The sequence below is a fragment of the Melospiza melodia genome, chromosome 9 (genome assembly GCF_035770615.1).
Source record: "Melospiza melodia melodia isolate bMelMel2 chromosome 9, bMelMel2.pri, whole genome shotgun sequence".
Lineage (NCBI taxonomy): Eukaryota > Metazoa > Chordata > Aves > Passeriformes > Passerellidae > Melospiza > Melospiza melodia.
The window spans coordinates 21,023,019-21,045,286 of NC_086202.1; the positions used below are offsets into that span (position 1 = coordinate 21,023,019).

The 22,268-nt window shown below is 36.1% G+C and overlaps 1 protein-coding gene across 2 annotated transcripts in view; it reads left to right on the forward strand.

Annotated features, from left to right (window-relative positions):
* ADK (adenosine kinase) overlaps nt 1-22,268 on the forward strand; it is a 266,323-nt gene that overhangs the window by 49,313 nt on the left and 194,742 nt on the right. For both annotated transcript variants that reach the window (XM_063163823.1, XM_063163825.1), the window contains exon 4: nt 21,632-21,710. In XM_063163823.1, the coding sequence (XP_063019893.1) occupies nt 21,632-21,710 (79 nt within the window). The remainder of the gene's footprint in view (nt 1-21,631; nt 21,711-22,268) is intronic.

Here is a 22,268-nt window from a genome sequence, read left to right on the forward strand (position 1 = left end):
CAATTTTTAATGTACAGTAGTTGTGATAGATTTTGTAAAACAGATATTGTCCGAGAGCATCCAGCTTAATTTGATAAATAAAGACAATTCTTTAAAGATACCACCTGAACAGGACCCAGCATCTTTGTAGTGTAAATTCAGAAATCTTCACTGATTATTGGAAGTCCCTTCTCCAACTTTTTTCCAGTTATCTATTTATTTCAACTTTTCTTTCCCAACCATAATTTTTCCAACCTCTTATATAAAAGAAGTTAGAACTCAGGGTTACACATTAGTGCCCTGTATCACCTCTTGCATCTTGGGATGCTATTCTAACACTCTGCCTTGCAAAAGTAAGAATCCTTAATAGATGCATTTTAAGGAGAGTGAAAACTGGCCTCTTATAATGCTCCTCTGTTTTGTTTTTTTAAATAATATATCCTGTTTTCTTCATCTGTTATCCATATAGCAGATGTGTTAAATCTGTAAGCTGGTTTTCATTTTTTACCTTGTTGTTCCACTCTTTCTGAAAGATGGAATTGCTGGAGTTGTCCTGTTTCAGTTGTGCTGTGACTGGTCCTGTCTGGGGGAGCTCTCTCTTTCACTGTGTGCAGACACGTGCACAAGTAAAGGAGGAGGGTGGAAATCTTGGCGTTCTCCCAGGAACAGCTTGCCTCTTGTGCCTTAAAAACTTCAGCGATAGGGATGTTGTCCCAGACTTGACAACAGCCTTGATAGGGAGAAAATGCAGACTGTTGGAGAGTGGTTTTTAATGTAAAAGAGAAGCTAACCAAGATGAAACCAGTCTGGAAGTTTAAGGCATGCAAACTGATCTAAGATGAAGCATGCTGAAATTGGTAAGCTGGTTGGATAAAGGAATGACAATCCTGCAAGCGCCATCTTGACAGTTAATGATATGAATTATTTTTCCTTGTTAAGTCCTTAATAAACTGAGATAGGAGAAGACATATTCAGATGTTAAATTTTGCATTAAACACCCAAAGATGCAATGAGAGGGAACAGAGTAGGGGCATTTCTCCTATTACGTCAAGACTTGTCTCTGAGTACTTGGCGTTATTTAAAACAACTTTGTTGAATTGGATGAACTTTGATCCTAATGAAGAACATTTGATTGAATTAAGTGCAGACTTCAACTGGTGTTTATCTTGAAGAATTGTTTGCAAGTGTTAAATGTTTATCTGAACAATATAAAATTAGTGTATTTAGTGTATTATAGGTTAATATGCACATTTCTGTTAGCCAGGATGTGTATGTTTACTGCTTTCCAAATTGTGCTTGATGTTTCAGTTTCTCCTATAAGAATGAAGAATTCATTTGGACTTGCTCTTTCTTCCTGCTCTCTCATCATGCAAATATGGGTTTGGAATGAGGTGGTACAGGCTTGATCTTCAAGGATACAAAGCAGTGTTAGCCTCATTCTTTCTGGTGCTGATAGAGTGGAAGTAATTTGCCCCAAGTACCCTACCTTGGGGGCAGACACTCTGCTTTAACCTCACCTCCTCTGTGGACTTTGCAGTGGAAATGTGAGATTATGGCTGGTTTTGGGAGATGAGGGGAAGTATCATGATTGTCTGATGTATAATGCTATGGGTTACTACAGTTCTGGAAATCAGACTTGGAAGGCTGCTTTTGTTTGTTTTTTAAGTAGACTGTAGGTTATCTCAGTCAGTGTTAATACATAAATGAAGGATGCTTAATTAAGCTGACTCACTGGAATTACATGCAGGAATACCAGTTGGGAAGATGGATGTTATGTATAATCCTAAAAACACAGCAGGGAATTAGCCTTTGAGGAAAAGACCTTTAGCTAATCTGGGTTCTGTCTGGACAGATTGAACTAATGTGTTGTGTAGGTGCCTTGATATTAGCGTCTGGTTTGGATTTCCTCTTCTTCTGAATTGATTTTTTCGTCTGTCCCCACCTATTTCACTTAACTTGCCATTGCAGAGTGATCTGTGAGGACATAAACTGAATTCTTTTTGGACATAACAAAATAGCTAGAATGTTCCAGGAGCTGGCCTTACCTGCCTCAGCTGCTGTGAACTCAGGCTGTGGGAGCAGACGAGCTAGTGTGACAGCTGCCCTGAAATACTTGTGCAATGCATGGCTACTTCTGAGGCCAGCTAATTGTCTGGCTCCATCATGGCTCCACATATAGGAGCTTGAAATGAGTTCTAGATCTAGGACTTGTTGGGGCAATCCACAAGCTATCTGCATGCTTATATTGGCATTGTTAAACCTTGCAAATGTGGGGCTGCTGCTGCTGAGCTCATAGTTGTTAATGCATTTGAAGCTTTTATCTTATTTGAAGAAAAAAATAAGTGAAGACATGGCGGAAGAGTTCACACTGTTCTGGGAAAAGAATAGCCACTAATGTTGGATTTAAAGAAAAGACAGAGGTCAGGACTGGACTGGAATGCATGTACTGGCTGTTAATAATGCTTGTTTGTTAGCTTAGGGATGTCTTCATACAGTTAAGATTTTATAAAAAGTTGGCTCTTCAGGAACTGAATTTGGAGTAGTAATAGTTGGTTGCTCCTCTTTTTGCAGTTCAAGTTCTGCATTTAGGCTTAGCACAAACTGTTTTAATAGAGACTTTAACATCACTGCAGGATTTTTAGGTCTAATTTCTATTTTTAATTTCAGTTGCAATACTAAGATGTCAGAGTAATTGCTGCTTGAAAAATCAATTAAGTAAAACAAAGTTCACAGATATTAAATAGCAATAGAACATAGAAAAATTGTTGGGAGTAGCAAAAGAAAGACATGGAATAGTTGTGCTTTTGCACCACCTGGGTAGTGAGTGATATAAGCAGCATTGTTGGGGAGTTGCCACCTCTGACTCTTGACGTAAGTGAGAGAAATTGGTTTGAGTTTTGACAGAAGGGAGGAGGAATTTGATAGATGATGCATCTACTGTCCTCTCTGAGGTTTACTTTTTATTTTCATGTTCTTGTTATTTGCTTTGAAGCCTGTTAAATCATCTTCAGTTTTCTTGAACTGTTAGAGTACTAAGCTGTTTCTTTAGGATTGGTTTTGTGACTGGTTTTGAGGTTAAACTTGAGCATCTAGACTGAGGCTTGATTCTCTAATGTATAGGATTTGATTTTTTTTGATGACTGTTCCTCAGCCTGTAATAGTTTTGGGTTTTTTCTATGTCTACCAGATCTTGAGTATCAGTGAACTGGGATTTCTGGTGAGTGTTGTTATTGTATCTCTGGTGACTGAGAGAGAGAGAGAAACCAGTTCTATTCTTAAACTTCTGGAAAATGTACCAGTGTGTCTCAAATTGTCAGTAGACCAGGCATGAAAAAAATGACTGACTTCTGGGGATGAGAGAGGCTGGACAGTACAGACAGTACCTTTGAGTCACTGTGGTGAAGTCAGCACTTTGACCTTTTATGTGCTGCTCATGTGCTAAGTTTCAAAGGTTTGGAGGTAGAGGCTTGTGTCTTCTTGTTGATTTGTTTAGGGTTGTTTTCCTAAACTTTATAGCTGAGCATTCTTAACTTGTTTGAATTCCTATCATAGTCATGGTGTGGTCGTTGTAAAATTCATTTGTTAGCCTTTCAGAGGAAAGATGTGCATGCTTATTGTAAATTACATGCATCAAATTGATTTGAAATTGGACCATTAGTTACATTGATTTAAAGTGCCAGAAAATTGATCTAAATTTCATAATTTAAGAATGGAACTAGTTTCTCTTACTTACATGAGGATGATTTATTTAGAGACCAACTGGAGCATGAGTACTCGTATAATAAAGTAGATAATGGAGTGACAGCAGTGCTGGGAAAGAAATAAAAGGGCTATCACAGTTTGTTCTGGGAATAATTTCATTGTAACCTATTAAAAATCAAACATACCTGAATATTTCTGGAGTTCCTGTTAAAATGCGTTTCCACATACCATCACATTTTTTACCATTGCATTTCTTTTCTTTCATTTTTTAGTAAGCATTGAAGATTTGGCTGGCAAACATTCTGTCTGTTTAATAAAACCTTCAAAATAAAAGCCTTTCCCTGTGTAATAAGTGAGAATGATTTGCTAGCATATTAGATTCAGAAGATACTGATTAGGAAAATTAGGAAGTTAAGTATACTAGAAAGTTTGAAAAGATGTCAGATACTGAAATCACCCCGAGAAGCAACAGCTGGGGGAGGTGTGTGACAGTAAAATTTGAACTCTTTTTGTTCCTAAACCTTTGCACCTGGTGATAATATTCGGGATAAACTCTTAATGCTGTGGATAGTTTGTGGAGCCAGCAAATACACATAGGCCATGTGGAAATGTACACTGTGTTTTGTATCAAACAAAGTGAAATTGCACAAACTTGGAGTGTAACAGTCTTCAAGCAATTTAAATACTGGATTACCAAGTGTAGGTGACATTGGCAAATACTCTTATGTTATGGGAAATTTTTAACCACTTGAGGCAGTTAATTCTATTACCTTGGATTACTTAATTAATGGCAAGAAGTGCATTAATTAATTGATTCATTCATTCATGTAGTGACCTCTGATCCATAGAGTGCTCTTAAACTTTAAATGTTTTTTTATACAACTGAACTTGAATGTTGGCATACTGAGCTTTTTCTTATTTGTCTTAGATTCTTAATGCTGCTAAGCATAACCCCAGGTTTGTGAAGGTGCCCTTTGTTACAGGGAGCTCGTGTCATAGTGCTGTGCCTTACTGAAGGCAGAAGTGGAATGGTCATGGAAATGTGCAAGGGGAGCCCGAGAACCAATTGTTTCTGCTAAATATTTTCTTGGTGCTGAAGGGCATGGGTGATGCATATGCTTTGAATTAACTTGATATTAGTTTCATCATTTTGGTGTTTGATTTTGCCAAAGTCATGTTTTTGACACGGGCTAATTCATTATTATCTTCAGCAGGAAACTGATTTTTTGTTTGTTTAGTGTGAATGGATTTTCCTAAGTGTGCAAAAACTAAATCAGAACATTATGATCAATTGTGGTTATTCTTGTTGTGTTTCACTATAGTCTTGATACCTTGTGTATGTGGAGAGCAGCACTGGTGCTAAGCTGCATGAATAAATAATGTGTGTAACTACATTGCCTATTAGCCTATAACAATATTTTGGAGGGACTAGTACAGAATTTGAGAGCAGGGCTGGGAAAAAATGAAGAAAGGCATTTTGTACCTTATTGTGTTCAGGTTATTGAAGCTAAGTACATTGTCTCAGGGAATTCAGTTGAATGTGTGGGTTGTAAGACAGGCAGTTCTAAACCTGAAACAGTTTTTGAAAAAGATAAAGATGCACTGATTTCAACTTTTCCAAGCAAAGTTTAGCAGATACAATAAAAGAAATTTATAAACTCAAGTGGAAATATGAGGCAAAATAGTAGGTATGGAGATTGAATTTACTTTTAATAATGAACAGAGGCTGTAATTATTGATTATAGTAGGCAAGTAGGTCAGTTATGTTAATGTGTGTGCTTAAATTTGATGTTTGTTTAGATTCTTTGATAAATATGGTATTTATTTAAATACTTTTATCTAAAGTATTTAGATAAAAATATTTTATTCAGATAAAAATAGTGGTAAGATGTTTTAATTCTGGTAATGAATGAAGTGAGCATTGGGAGAGGAGATGGAGAGAATCAATGATTGTTCTTTAAGCTTTTTGAGTCTTCTTTTGATGTTAGCTTGCAATAAAAAGTGTTAAGGTCTTACTTCTTAAAGTATTTTTTTAACTTTTTTCTGTGAACTTGCCGACTGGCTGTTTGACTTTTCTTGCTTGATATTCATTTAAATATATGATAAAATTATTTATTCACCCATATTTATTTAAACCCAATCATATTTCACTGGTACTAAGTTTGTTAATGGCCAAGAAGGTAAAAATGACTTCAGGATGTTGTTTATATAGTAAATGCATCTTTTAAAAAATTGCTTTCTAACTTGCATTGTGAGTAGTGCCATTAGTAATGAACATGATAGAGGGACCTGACAATGTATGAATTATTCACTGGTAGATTATTATATCTTTGTTGTTAGCATGCAAGATAATGAACATAATTACTGTGGCAGTGTACTCAGGGGAATGTGTGGTTCTTCCCTCTGTCTAGACTGGAGTTACCATCCAAAGGAGCTTTAAGCAAATATGGATGAGGTCTGGTAGCTGGGTTGCTGCTGCTTGTTTCCCTCTGCTGCTTTAATAAAGGCATATGCTTTGTACACTTTAACCTTGAAGGTGGTTTGGGGTTTTTTGGGGTGAATTTTGGTTTGGTTTTAATTTTTGAGAGTAATAATCATCCTTCTGTTCTCAGTCTGGCAATATTGTGTACTGACTGAAAGGATCTGATGTTTAATTGTAGCAGCTTTGGAGATGTACCCTCTTCTGTTAGAATGGTCTATTATAGTAAATTAGTATGAACAGTCTAATTGCTTAGGAAATCCAGGGTAAAAGGTTAATCAGCAATTTAACTTTCTTTAAAAGACTTAGCTTGTTATGATTTACGTGTCTTGAAGAACTCTGTAGGCATTAGTTTGTGTGCTCTCTAATCTGTGAGGATGTCCACCTGATCTTAAGTTAAGCTTTCTTGATAAACCAAGTACTTCTATTTTCTGTTTTATATTATGATAACATAAATTATCTGTAATAAGCCGTCCTAATTAATGTTGGTAAATCTAGAGCTCTGCTCCAATTACACACTAATCAATTATACACTAATTGAATTCTACTTAGCTTGATACAGTGCATCATTAATCAGGTTCAGATTTAATACAACAGATTGACTGTATTAACCAAAAAATTGGTGCATTCAAGTAGGGGGAAATAAAGGAAGTCACTAGGCCAAACAGTGTACATAAATACTTTCTTATCAATAATGTGTTACAGAAGATTTAATTTTTCCTGAGGGAAGTATAACTGGAACTAGTTCTTTGTGAACAGATTATTGTTACGAGCTGAAACCACTGATAATATAATAGATTTAAGCAGATCATGGTGCTTGTTCTGTTATACCTAATTATCTAATACATGCAGTTGCCTCACTTCTAATGTTATTTAAATGATTAGTTATAAATTAAATGTGTAAATTCTGCCCAGACTTTTAAAGGCATTATCCATATGTAACTCTTCATAGGAGTTTAACCTATCTGCTGTGCTTACCAGTGAGACAGACACGTGTGTGAGGAGCTGTCTGCACACTCTTTGCCTTCTCCTTGTGCAGGGCCTAGGAATGACTGAAGTCTGCTGCCTGGAGATACTCTAAAAGTTTGAGTTGCAGGGTGCATTACCTTCAACAGTAAAAGGTCACAAAGAGCTAATATGGTTTCCTAAAGGACTACAAAATAAAGACATTAACCAGACAAATAGAAAATTCTTCCAAATAGAGGAGACAGCCCAGCTAACAAAACAAGGTCTGCAAATGAGATCACTTAAAAAACCTCTGTGCTTCTCAGAAATAGTTGAAGGGGAATAAGGGAGTTGAATAGATATTTTGTAAAATACCAGGTAGGTATTAAATTGAATAATAAACAAAGTTAAATTTTCTTGCTCAGAGGACAGTATGATTAATTCTCATGTATCTTTGCTGGAGAAAAGAGCAGGAAGACAATTAGGTTCAGAAAAATATTTTGGAAACCATTACTCGAAAACAGGAATAAGAGAAGACATGGATAATTGTTGCTATCTTCAGGCCTGCTGTTATGGATAAAATGCATGTTTGCAAAGCAAAGGATTTGAAAAAATACTTTTTTTTGTGATTCTGCCTATTAAGGAACAAAAAAAATCATAACTACAACTTATTTTCTTTTGCTATATAAGCTCTTGGTTTCTCCACATTCAAGATTTCTGCTGATAACATGCAGGCTTTAAATTCTTAAATCTGGATGGTTTGCAATAAGGGCTTGGGAAAATATAGTTATTTGTCTTATAAAATCTTAATTTGAGGTTTGTATGTGATGCCTTGATTGTCATTGCCATTGCTGCTGCATTTTCCTGCCCTAAATGTTTAAAGCATATTAAAATAATTCTGTATTCAGTTGAACAGCAGATTCAGCCAATTTTTCCAGATTTTCAGATCAGCCTTTTAGAGCTCTTCAGTTTGCACTGTTGTGGCTTGATTTAGCTTAATAATCTTTGCCAGCCAAATCTGATTTCTCTGTTGTAGGATCTAAACTGAAAAAAGAGGTAAGAAAAGGTCTTTGAAACATCTCTGAGTATTAAATACTACAGGTCTTCAGGATGTATCTTTGTCCAGCAATATCTTATATTTTCATGTTGTAGATGTACTTGTTCTTTCTACAAGTTCACAAATGCATGGTTAGTATCAGTTCCAGTAACAATGTGATGATTGTATATGTCACACAAGGGTTTGCCTTTGGGAGTATTTTCAGTGTGGATGTGCCTCCTCATTATCTCTGAAGGTGATTTGAAGTAATTTGCCTTGTTTTACACTGAAACTGACCATCCACATTTATACAGGCAGTTATTGCCTTCTCCACTAAGGTGACAGTAGCTGTCAGCAGTATGATTGTCTTCAGTTCTTTAGTCTTGATAACCAGTGGTATCTCCATGCCAGTGGTCTTTGACAATATGATCATATGCTATTTTTTATGTAGAACTGTTCAGAGTACAATATGAAATGGAAGGTGATTCTGAAATGACAAGATGTCCTTGTGCATAGAGCATCTTACACTGTGGAAAATGGGATATGTGCATAGGAATGAAAAGAGAGATAGAGAAAATTGTGCAGGTTCCTGTACAGCAGAATTGAAGAATCTCCTGGAAGATTGCTTTCTGGTCTTCTGTGTAACTTTTCCAATTTTTACACATGATTAATTTTTCTCTTCCAAGTGTTTGACTTGTGATCTAAATACATGCACTCATATATACAATGTATTTTATACATATGCACATATACATACTTCTTTCTGATAATTGGGGTTTTTAATTTTTAATGTTACTTTTGCTTTTATTACTATTCTTGTATGACTTAAAAGTCAATAAAGTGGTTTTTGAAGACTGTATTGGTTATCTCTGTATCAACTTCTTAGATATTGAAGGATAGCATTTTTCACAATTGTTTAGTTATCAGAATGCAGGCTTTAAATACAACTTGCATTTGGCTCTGTTTTGACAATAGTAGTTAATAATGTATGGTTTTTGTTAAAGCACTGTTGAAAAAATATCTTATTGAGCTATTTGTGGTGTTTTTTTAAAAGATGTTTAAGATTTCACATTCAGTTTAACTGATCACAGATGAAACTGTAAATTAATACCTCATGAGTTTTACTGACTGCAGGGCATTGTTTGTCATTCAAAGCTGCTTTGTTCCTACTCCCTAGGAAAAGCAAACAAATTAGGGTTCACCATTATATCAAACTACTTATTAAAACTGAAGACTCTGATTTTGAATTAATTACTTGACTGTGACTTTTACTATAACCTGTTAAGAACATATTTTTAAAAGCCTAGATTTTTAGGAATTAAAATAAAATATGTAAAATTGGTTTAAATGTTGGTCTTAAGTCACCTTGGTTGAAATTTCATACTTGAAGGATTACATGGCATACAAAGTGAGAAAACGTAAGGTACATCAGTTCAAGTTGGTTTTTTATATGTTTCCATTGCTACTGACTTGTGTATGGTCTTGATACAAATTATGTCTCTGCAGAAAACCTTCAGTCATTCTTACCTAGAGAATGTTTGTTTCTTCAACTTGCTTTTCTTGTATTCCCTAATGTCAGAAAGCGTTTGGAGGGTGGCTTTTATATTTTTACTATTTTTGCAGAATTAATGAATAAACATTGGAGAGGGAAATAGTTTTGCAATTTGAGACATTTTTCCTATGCTAATGAGTTTCTAACAGCAACTAAGGAGTTTCTACTAGAAAAAGATTGACTTTGCCTGTGGACAGAGTGGCATAATCAAGGTTGCAGGGGTGTCACCCACCATGTATAGACAGTGATGCTATCTTTAAGCTCTACTCAATAATGCTCCATTGTGGATCGTCTCACAAGGCCAGCAAAAACTACCTTTTGAAATGTGTTTGAATTGGGTACTACTGCTGTAGTGTGACAAACACCAGCCAGCCTTGGCCATAAGAGCAAATGTGCTTTTGCAAGCAGTTCAGCCATGCTAACATTAGTGTAATGCACCAAGTAGTCTCAGTAATAAAGCAGTGTGCAACTGTGACCAAGGCTGCTTAAACAGCTGAAGTGGCTCACGTTCACCTGAATTTATGTAACAATGTAGTTATGCTCACATCCACTCAGTTCAAAGGCTTAATTACTGGTATTTGAGACTAGAGAGAAGGGCTGTGAAATACAACAAGCATTTCTAAGTATTTGTGTTGAAGAGTCATTGTTAAGATGTCCATATTGTTTCTAGACATTTCTTTTCTGCATTAAACTCCATTTTTTTCAATCTTTTCTTAAGAATTAGTTTGTGAAGAAAATGTTATTATCAAATTAGTGGTTACTGTGAAACAGTTAATTACCAGGTAGTTAATGCACAGGTGTTTTGTTTCAGTGGCTTTTCCTGACAAAGAAATTAATTTATGTGGGATTTGCTGTGTCAAAAAGTGGGCCCATGTGAGCCTGATGAGCTTCAACAAGGCCCAGTGCAAGCAGGGTCCTGCACCTGGCTCAGGGCAGCCCCTGCTCTCAATGAGGGTGGGATAAAATGGGCTGAGAGCAGCCCTGCCAAGGATGACTTGGGGTCATGAGCAAATAGAAAGGTGAGCATGAGCCAGCCATGGTGGGCACACAGCCCAGGCAGCCAACAGCGTCCTGGGCTGCCTGAAAAGCAGCATGGCCAGCAGGTCTAGGGAAGGGATGCTGCCTGTGTGAGACCTCACCTGGAGTGCTCATCCAGTTCTGGGGTCCTCAGCACAGCAAAGACACACACCTGTTGGAAGGGGTCAGGAGAAGGGCCCCATCCTTCAATACTTTGATAGTGAGGTTGGACGGGGCTCTGAGCAACCTGTTCCAGGTAAAGATACTTATTGCACTTGAGCTAGTTGACCTTTAAAGACCTGCTAGTCTGTGATTTCATGGTCCACAATGTATTTCTGTACTTCATAAAGAGAGATTACTTTTTTTGCAGGCTTAAAGATAGGAAGGTAAGTTTCTTCCTCCTTCATTGCAGCCTTCTTGGGAGTGGAGGAAAATTCTTTAATGCACATCTCCTGTGACAAAATGCTGTCTTTTTAGAAATACTGTTCAGCAAAAGAGCTGGTGGAATTCTGTGCAACATGACAGCTGACCATAAGCTTCTTAATAAAACCATGAAGAGTTACACAGGATGTCACCAAACATGTCTTGTTAGTGTAGTGGCAGGGTATCTGCAGACAGGGGAAGTCAAAATTACTTTTTTCAGAGGAAAACACAGGGTTGTCTTATTTGTGTCAAATATTTCTATTTTTCCTTTCAGTCCATTAATTGTTTTGCTGTGAAATTAGTCTTTGAAGTGCTGCTTGGAACATTGATTTTGAAAGTGATTTATGCAGTACTATCCCCTTGTAGCTTTGCCGTAGCTTGTGATTTTCTTTCTTTGTTTTGTTAGGTTGGTACCCCTGTGCCTTGCCCTGCCCTCCCCAGTTCATTGCATATGCTAATTCTCCCCAAAAAGGTGACCCTCTGAGATGGTGCCTGTGGAGTGAGGGGATGGACTGACTTGTCATAGGCTGTGGGATGAGTTATTTTTAGCTGTTGGCATTTCAGGCTGGAACACTTCATTCTGTCGTGCTTGTTAATGAGTCATCTGGAGAAAATGGGCTTGCTTTCAGAGAGGGTCTGTAGCAAATAATAATAGGCTAATCTCTGCAGGAGATACTCTGTCAAGTAACTAAAACTCCAACTAGAAAATGTGCTGAAATGGAGACTAATCTCCCTGTAAGAATAAGCATGCACTCACTATTACTATTATTATATTATCATGTTTATGAAATCTCAAAACCTGGAAAATTTAGCAAGAGCCTGGTAATGGTATAATAGTGAAATATTTTTGAGGAAGAAGGTTAATTGAAAATAGTCACATTTTAGAGATAGAGAGGAAAATATAGTTGCTTCCTAATTGAGAACATTATACACTTTCTAAAATTTGAACGTGTTCCCTAGTTCTAGAGGAATCTGCTGCAATGATTCCTAAGTAGAGGAGCACCATAAAAAGCTTGTGCCTTTGAGAAAACTCCCAATTCATTAACGTTATGCATTATTTTCTAGGATTAACTAGCATCTTTGCTTTTTTCCCTACTGAAGACTGTATTTAATTTTTTTTTACTTTTCTGTGTGCAATTTGTGGTCTCTCCTTCAACTTCTTCCCTCAGGGTTTGAGGGTTTTTTGTTGATATAGCATGGGAGGCTTTGTTTTGGAGATGACAATATCAACACTCAAGGAAAAAACTTAATGTAAGAGTAACTAATCAAAGCTGTTGATCTGGTTGCTTTGTTTTTGTGTTATTGAAATTCCAGACTTGGGTAGTGCAGATGATTCATTTGTTTTAAAAAAAAAAAAGGCAAATATTTAGGGCAAACTGTTGAAAGACAGGATAAAAAAGACTCCCAAACCCTCTTCTGTTTTAAAGAATAGCTTGAGTATCAAGTCTTTTGTCACTTTTGGTACTTCTAATGCCGCTTTACACGTGTCTTATTTTGTTTACACATCTTCTTCCTGTAAAGCAGATTACACATCTGAAGACTCCTTTCTTTTTTGGTGGCAAAAGGATATTTCCTTTAGAGCTAATAATTTTTACACTCCATTGATTATCAAGCTCTTTGGGTTTCCCCTTGTTTTATAAATGGAGTACTGAGATAAAAAAGAATGCTTTCTCTTACCTTATTGAGATAAATTTTTTGCATTATTAGCAGGTGTTGACCTTTCAATGTATTCTGTTTTAACTCAGCTTCTCATATGGCTATGGTCATTCTACAGAATGGGTTAAAACATTCCAGTGTAGTGATTCTGGTATTACCAGTGTGTGCTGTTCCTAATTAACTCACAATGCTTGGACTGGGTTAGTCAAGATGAATTAATAGATATTTTAGAAATTTGGCAAATATCTACACTGTGGACAGCAGTGTTGGGGTCAAAACAGTTGAGAAACCTATAAATAAACTTGTGTGAGTATCAGAGTCAGTTTACCTGCAATAGCATTTTTCTGCTATCTGTAGGTGACTGTCTTAATGTATAGTGAAGACAGAGCTGTATTGAGAAACAGAGAGGATAAAGAGAACTGAACACAAAATATCTCTCGGTATTTACTGATGGTTGTGCTCTAAGCAGGGTTTTCTGCACTCATCATTTGTTCATGAGGAAAACTATTAACAATTCACTGCATGTTAATAGGAGCTGAGAGTACATGCATACTGTCTTCTTGGTCTACTTATATCTCCTGATCTATTTTTAATGTTTTCCTGGTTTAAATGTGCCAACTGTCTACCAATTTAAAGAATTTAAAATAGCACAAGGGTTGAAGAAAAATAGATGTTTTAGCAATGTAATTGCATTGACATGAACCATTTAAATTACTTCAACACAAAAAAATTGGCTTAGGTTGTGGTTAACAACTGTCACTATTATGTTGGATTTTGTGTTAATAGAGAATATTGCTTAGATTAAATGTTTCTTGATCTGAGTGATGCATGGGAACAATTAGTTTATAATTCTGTTTTGAAACAGCTCTGCAAAGCTTTCTAATATCGTTTTGGCTCAAAATCCAAACCCAAACTTTGCACCTAACACATTTTTTACAATTTTAATGTATTTACAGATTAAACTACCAACTGTAAAATTTCTATAGTAAAATATTTCTGTCTACCATGTGTGAATGTGCCTATGGATTTTTTTGTGGGGTTTTTTTGTCAGTTCATTACAGTTTAATATGATTTGTACTACACCTTTAGATAATCCAAATTGTCGCAAAGATACAGTCTAGGATGTCTTGATGACTAAATACTCTTAATTTTAAAATATTCTTGGCAAATACTTTATTAAGTTAAACAAATTTTCACTTTGATGTGAGCTGGAGTAAGTTGATGCTTGTGAAACAGCAGTTTCAATTAGCATTCACTAAAGGTTTATTGACAGTTAACACCTGGTCTCTACTGTGCCAAGTGGGAAGCATCTATTGCAGTCTCTTATATTTGTTGCATAATTAGGATTATGATCTCTAATTTGCTTTTAATTTTGTAAATCTAGTCTTACTTTCAAAACCTGTTAGTCTTTTGTTCCTGCATTTTTATTGTAGATCAAAGATACTGATGATAAAAGGATTAAGTTCACTACTTTGTAATATGATAAACAATTTGTCCTTTTACTGTTTTTAGTTAGGAAGTAAATTTGGACACAAAAAATTTGCTGGTAGGTCTCATAAAACACATATTCTTCCCATGCTACTTCTGAGAGGCAGACAAAAAATACGTTTTTTTTTTTTAAGTAGTATTCTTGCACAAGCTGCCAGATGTATACTGGGAACATCAGGAGCAAGTGTAAATGTAATGGTGCTGAGAAATAACAAAGGAAATGACCGTGTTCCTTTGTGCTCCAGAACAGACTTGGTGCATGCAAGGATGGAGGAGGTCAGTGCTCCATTCTTTTCCCTGCCTGCAATGCCCTTTGATCCTTCTTGGCTACGCATAAGGGCAGAGGGCTGTTCCTGCCTACGGTGTTTTGCAACAAACTCTGTGCTGAAAATCCCTAGATGTGTCCACAAAGTGGTTGAGTCTTGGCTGTTGTTTTGGAAGATCTTCCTTCAAAAAGACAGTGGGAGGAAAGCATGCAGTTGTAGTGAATTACTGAACTGACAGAATTCCTTTATTAACAGTGTTCTCAATTACTGCCCTTATATGAAACTTCTTAAAATATTTTGAATAGAAATTTAATAGAGGGAGGGATGTAATAGTAATTCTATATTATACACAAATTTTAAGGCTTGAAAAGGTGCTCTGTGTGTTTATAGTGTATGTATTTGTAGTGTTTAGAGACAGAGTCAGAAATGTGCTCTTTTAATTACCTAGTGGTATAGTGGGAGGGCTGTGGGGTTGGTTTGTTTGTTTTCATTTTCCTACACCATTGTAGAATATCAACAGAAAAAATTGCCTTGTGGCTGATACTTCTGAGTGTAATAATATGTATTTTTGAGATAATGTGGAGGAAGATATCCAGATAATCTGGAATAAGGGGGGGCTTTTCAAGAACACTTGCATAAATTTGCCTTTGCTAAAAAAAAAAAAAAAACAACTTTGAGAAATTTCTTTAAATCATGATCTTAAGAGCTGATGTTTTAACCTTACATTTGAATGACTGTTACTTCTTCCATCTTGTTTCAATATGCCTAAATGCAAACACATGTGGAAAATGTTCTTTTGGCTTTTATCAAACTGACATTTAAGTGCATTTTTTTAAACCTCACTAACATTTGTGGTAAAATATTTCAAAGCTATGAATCTTGCAATTTGCCTATGCATTTTTTTCTTTTTTCATATAATAACATTTGGTACTCATAATCCTAACCTGGTTGGAATTACTGGCTTTTTTCATTTGGTGTTTGTTTGGATGAGGTGATTAGGAAAATACTTCATGTGAAATTCTAGTTTGCAGCAGTAAATGCTTCCATGAAGAGTCACCGTTCTGTGAACTTCAGTAAATAAAGGAGAAAAATATGATGATGTGCTCTATTCAATTGTGGCAGTCGTATTCCTAACAAATTTAGCTTTCTGTTGTGTTATATGGCTGTGGTGCTAACCTGTCTGCAATACTTCCTTCTTAGCATGCTTCGTTCTTCCCCTTTGCTCCCCTACCCCTTCCCAAGCTCTTTAATTCTTTGCCAAGCTAATAAGGAGAACTAGCTCTGCATAAAGTCAGTCATTGCCAAGCAGCTGTTACGAAGTTTCCTCATGTACCTCGGTGATTGTACCTCATTTCAAAAGGGGATTTTTGCTCTTTCAGGTTCAATTTTAAGTAAGAGCAACCAATTATATCTGTATCTCAATTCGTTCTATCTCAGAGACTAGGGAGGAAAGTGTTCATATATGTAACTATCCTTTCTAGGGTTTGAACTTTGAACACAGAGTTGTACAATTTAGGTAGAGAAATTAGTACACTGATTAGAGTTAAAAATATGAATTGCACTTTTTTAAAACCCACAGAATTAGTTCTAAAATATTCTCCCTTCTATTTCAGTTAAAACAATAATGCTCTGTGGTTTAATTATCATGTTTCAATCTCAAGACTAGACCTTTTCCTTAAATGTAAATTAGATTTTTCTTAGGATGAGATTATGAGGGCTTCAGCTTGCCTGCTAACACTGACCAGGGAAGGTTGTCTTTCAACAACATGTGCCCCATCTGCCTGGCGGTGTGGCTGCCTGCATTGTTCTGGCACTGACCCAGGCTGTGATGAAACTGAGAATGTGACAGATGACAGCCTTGTCCAGATGTACGCATAACTACTTCTGCCATGCCCTGCAAAACAATCAGGATGCAGGTTTGGCATTATTTCCTTGTTTGTGTTGGTTTATTCCTTGAGGGTTTCCTTAAAGATTGAAATAATATTTGGTGTTGTTCTTGTAGTTTTACTGAGCTTTTATTATTATTAAAACAGGTTGTAAAATATGATTCTCCCTCTCTTACATACTTTCTTCTTTAATTTATGGAATGATTTCATAGACAATTGGACACAGGTTACTTAATTTGAAGATTTAAGTAGCTTTTTAAAAAAATGCAATTAAAAGGATCAAACATCTAACTGTCAGTATATTAGTCTGGCTCTTCTCACAGCTGAACATTTAAAGCTATTGCCATGTCTTAATATGACTGCTTCTTGCCAGTAAAAATAAATATCTGGCAAAGGTGTCAGAATCACCATTAGTTATGATTTTTAATTAAAATCTAATTAAAAGTCATCCAACACCTTAAAAACATACAACATCCTTGTCTGCCTCCCTCTCTTAGAGGTATCAGCAATGCCTGCATCCCCAGCTAGAACATAACCTTCAAAGAAAAGGAGTTATAGGCTTAGGTGCAGCTTTGCAACCTTTTATTGATTATTTAAGAGGTTTCCATCTTAGTGATTTTGAAGATTTTTATAACACCAAACAAATTATAAAATCCACTGAAAATACTTTATTATTGTTATATGAAATAGCCTGATTTTTGTCTTACATTCAGGCTGTCATTATCTGTTTATCTGACATTCAAAAGGGCAAAAAATACTTTTCTCTCCTCTCTAGCTGCTTTTGGCAGGTGATTTTTTTTATGTGTAGTTCCTGCTGATGTGTGCTATTGAGTACATCTTAGGTAATAAGCAGATATATCAAAAGATATCCAGGGCAACATACCCTGCTGAAAAACAAGAGATTACTTTTCTCTATTTCTTGCAGATAAGTAGCTTCTGACATGCATCAGAATTGTTTTTTTCTGGTGCATTCTCAGTGTAAGACTGGTGTTCTGTGGCTATTTTACTGTTCAAAAAGGTTTTTTTTGTAGTTTAATATAAATTATGTCATAAAACTTAACAGCATTACTTGAATTGCTTTAATTTTCCGTAGTGTAGCTCCACTGCCTTATGTTGCCTGTTTTTGGTTGTAAGGAATGTTTTATGTGCTTATTTTTCTTGTCAGTTTGATTTTGGAATCATGGTGAGCCACACATGAGTGTATCTGTTGCTGTGTAACAAGAAGACAGTCCCAGCTCCAAACCCCTCAGAATTTGTGTATAAAGCAAGTTATGAGAGATGGGTATCGATCCACGAGAGGTTTGCCAGTTATTAGGCTGGAGAGTAGCCTCGGGAAATCACACAGCCTTGCTGATGACTTTTTTATGACATTATGGTGAAAGATAGTTTGAAGGAAGATTTAAAGTAGTTTTGCTAATAGTCATAGAAAATTCTAGTAACTGGACATTGGATGATATCATGGGTTAGTGAGAGAAAAGCTATTTTTGTTGACAGCTTTGTGCCTGGAGGCTGTTGTAAATGTGAATGTAGCGAATGAAGGATGGTACGTTCAGTGCATTGCACTGCAGGGCCTTGAAAATGTACAGAAGTGACTTGTGCTTGCATTGGCTGAGAAGGGGCTGGGAGAGAGCTGGGGTGAGAGGCAAGAGCTGGTCAGAGGGGGAGCTGACACAGATGGTCTTTTCAGGTGTCTGAAGGGATTAGATATTACAGCAAATGCGTTTTTCTCTACAGTACAGTAAATCATGCTTTTTAAAGAGGTGCTATGAGAAGGAATAGTGTAAGGTTTACACGTAGTTTAGTAAGAGCACACAGAGAAAGTGACTAGTGATGCTCAGGTTATGAATGGTCTGAGAGTCAAACAGGGTGTTGCAATTGTCAGCAAAGATATTTACTGGGGGAAAATTCTAACAGCTGTCTCCACTTTGAGGTAACAGTATGGCATATGTTAGAAAAGTCTGTGACTTCTAAAAATCAGCCTCCACCTCCTGTGAAGTAAGGAGGTGTATTTTCTAAAAAAAAAAAAAAAAAAAAAAAAAAAGCAGATTATATTCTCATTCTTGTTTGTGCTCTTTTGTGTAATAGCTTCTTCTACTATCACCCTATAATTTTTTTTTTTTAAATAACCATTAATTCTGCCAAAAGTGAGGCTAGTGAACAGCCTCACCTTCCACTATCAAGTTCAATTAGGAGTACATTCTCTTTTGAAGAAGGGAAAAAAAAGCAACTGACAGATGTGTTATTGCCTTTACTGTAACTGAGCAAAACATTAACATATCCCCTTTGGTCAGTGCTAGAGGTGATCATCAGTGCCACAGCTGAAAACATATGCTGCTGCAAATGCAAACTTCTTTTTGTTAAAATATGCTTTAATGTGGGGACAAATTCATGGTACTAAAAATAGAGGCCCCTTTATATGGTGCCGATTGTGGGATTTATTATTCTGTTACTTAAGGTAATGGTATGTTGTGAGGTCAGGAAAAAGGTCACAGTTCTCAGATACAGAACAGCCTTAGAAATACCCAGAAAAACCAGCAACTATGGAACATGAAGCAAAAATAATATTCCATTGTGCTCATAAGGTTCTAATTTTCTTGAATTCTCCTAAGTGTGATAACAGCTTAGTTGTGAGGACACACAGCAGCTCTGTTCAGCATTCCTGAGTCATGGAGCAGTTTCTAAAGTTGGACTTGCTTCCTTCAAGGGGAGGTTTTCTAAAAGCAAGCTCTGTGTTTCTGAGGCCTGCTGGAATGAGTCTTCTCTGTGCAGGTCAGGCAGGCAGCACACAGTCACAAAGTCTGAGTTCCCACACTGCCTGTGCCATCTGCTGACTTGGGGAAAAATGTCCATCTGACTGTTCATCTTGAGATAAAAAAGTGTGAGCATTCTGAATTTTGAGGTCATTCTTGATGCAATTCAGGCTCTTGTGGATTAAACCAACAGAATTTATATTGTCGTTCTGTCTTATCATGGAAAGTGACCAGCAAAATTTACTTTAGTTGCAGCTGTATAAATTCATTATATTTCATGTGGAAGATATTTAGAGATGTTAAATTCACCATCTTAATTTGAAAAAAAGGACATACATGTTTTTATGTTCAATCTTTTAGTGTAACCATTCATTCGTCTTACTGTATTAAGTAATTGTAAAGTAATTTGTTCCGATTATTTATTAGATTGCGTAGCTGTCACCTTGAAATTTTTATAATACAGATGTTATTTTATGGCAATTTCCATTTTTTTTCCTCCAAATTGAGATAATCTGTATTTTATTCTTCATTTGAACTACAAGATAATTATTTGAACACGTACTTACCTAGACGTAGAGCTGCTTACATGGGTGCTCAACTCAAGTATACTGTGTTTGCAAGGTTTAACATGCCATTAAATAATGTGTACATGGAAACTTCTTGAATTTCCTTTAGGTAAAAGAATTAAAATATCAACTTGCATGCTTATAGATATACAAGAATACAAAAATAATCATGTGACTGCACAGTACATACTCAAGTTGAGTGAAAAGTTAAAATGTCAATTAAATTAAAGAAAAAGTATTGCCAAAATACTTAATTGGTTCATAATGGTTTGTCTTTGCTTGAAAAGCAATTGTTAAGAGACCTGTTGGGTTTTGTTATTTTTTTCCCACTTTCAGCTACTTGCTATCATTTAAGGTTTCAATTGCTTGACTTAGAACTGGTGGATAATTAGTAGTGTGGATAACTGTGAAAAGCATATGTAGTAATTTAGTTCTTGATTCTTTCTAATTGTCTGCCCATTGGTAGTTCACTAGGGGTAAGTAGCTCATTATTCAAACACTTTAAATGGAAAGTACTGTAAAAAGAAAAATGATCTTGTTAATAAGACGATATTGAAAATAAAAACGTTTTAAACAAACAAGTCACTATTTGACAAATCTATCCCCAAAGCTGTTGTTCACATAATATTAGAAGATTTGAGTTGTGAGGAGGAGAGAAAGGGTGGGGTTGGTAGATTGCATTCAACTTGCACTGTGATTGAAATAAAGATGTGTCACTCCTTAAAATGATGCTAAAGGTAAACACAATAAAATGTGTTGGAATACATCTAGCTGGGCAAGCTTTGTTTGTTGTTGTTAATAAGCATTAAAGGCAAATACATGCTATTAAAATTAGGGTAATGAAAGTAATTTTGAACCTCATATCTGCAAACAAAGTTTACTGTAAACATTTTGACTGGCTTGCAGGAGTACTTCTGAGTCTGACATCATCTGAAGTTGCTTGGTCCTGCTGTTTGATCCGCTCATTTTGAAGTGTACTTGGAATTGAAAGGCATGATGCAGTGTTTGTGCATAGCCTTCCTGCAGACTCCATTACTCCCTCATTCCAGTTCCCTTTTCTAGAGCCTGTGACCAGAAAGGAGCCTGTTCTGGAGTGCTTGTATCCTCTGATCAGAGCTGTAGCACATATCCTACACAGTGAACAGTGCCTTACAGTCACTGGCTCTCAACCAGAAAATGTGATCTGAAATATGAGGGTAGATACTTCTGTTAAAAGTTCAAATATTTGTTTTAGTATTCAAACCTAATATACTACTGAATGTTGACAGAGAATTCTATATTTTCATAGTAGGATGGCTTGAAGGGTTTGAAAGTTCACCTGGAGATACCTTTTCTCTTATCAAATTTTCTCACATACTGCTGGATTTGTTCATCAAAGTTCTTCACCTAAATGTGTCTAAATGTACTATTTCATATGAAATCTTAAAATATAGCACTACTGTTTGGGTTAAGTTAATTTTGAGCTAGGCACCAGATCTCCTCAGTCTTCTCTCTTAAGCTAGAAACAGAATATAAAATTTAATGAGGTGGAATAAGCATCTGAATATCTTCATTTATGTAATTTTTCTTCAAGCGTATGTTGTACCAATCTAACAGTTCAGCTCTAACAGTTTGCAGTTGCGTTTATGCTCCAGATAATTTTTTCCCCCCTGGTTGTTTACTCCACTCGCAACTTTTAGGTGAAGAGTTCAGTTTGATGTCATACTTTGAGTTTGTCCAAATCACAATACAAAATGCATTTTTCCTGCTTGCATTATGTGTGACAATCAATCTATGTGAATGTCTCATTTTTGAGTAATGTGATGTCATCTACTTCTAATCTTCATTACTTGTTTTGGAAAAAAAATTTGCAGAGTTTAACTTTTTCTCTATTTTTTTCTTAACAGATTTGAAGAACTTGTGAAAAAGTTCAAAGTAGAATATCACGCTGGTGGTTCCACTCAAAATTCCGTTAAAGTGGCCCAGGTTTGTTCTTCCTCTGCAAAGAATGATTGATAATTTCAAGTGTTGTGTTTGGATCTGCTCTGTGTTGTCTGTTTTGTCATGAGCACTGCAGAGTGGCTACTTGTGATTCTGTTGCTCAGCCTATGCTGGTAGTGTTGTATGTGACTTGTTTTGTAGTTGTGCTCTTTAGTCTTTTCACAATTGTTCTGCAAAGGTTATAGCTGCACCTCCAGTGTACCAAGAGTGAAAAGCTTTTGTCAAAGATGTGTGCTGGAAGAAGAAGAGGCAAGAACAAGGTTGAGCTGCAGTTAGGAATCTTACACTGGGAAAAGTCACAACGACAGTGGTTAAACAGAGAAGCTGTTGAGTCTCTGTGCTTGGAGATTTTCATGATGTACCAGGATGAGTCCTTTGGTCAGGCAAATGTAAATTTGAGGCTGTCTCTGCTTTGACTGATATGTTGGACTAGAGAATTGCAGACGTCCTGTCTCACCTGCATTGTTCTGTGATTCTAACCGTATTTATGCTGTAAGAACTTCAAAGTTTGTCCATAAAAGACTGAAACATAAAACTTTCTTT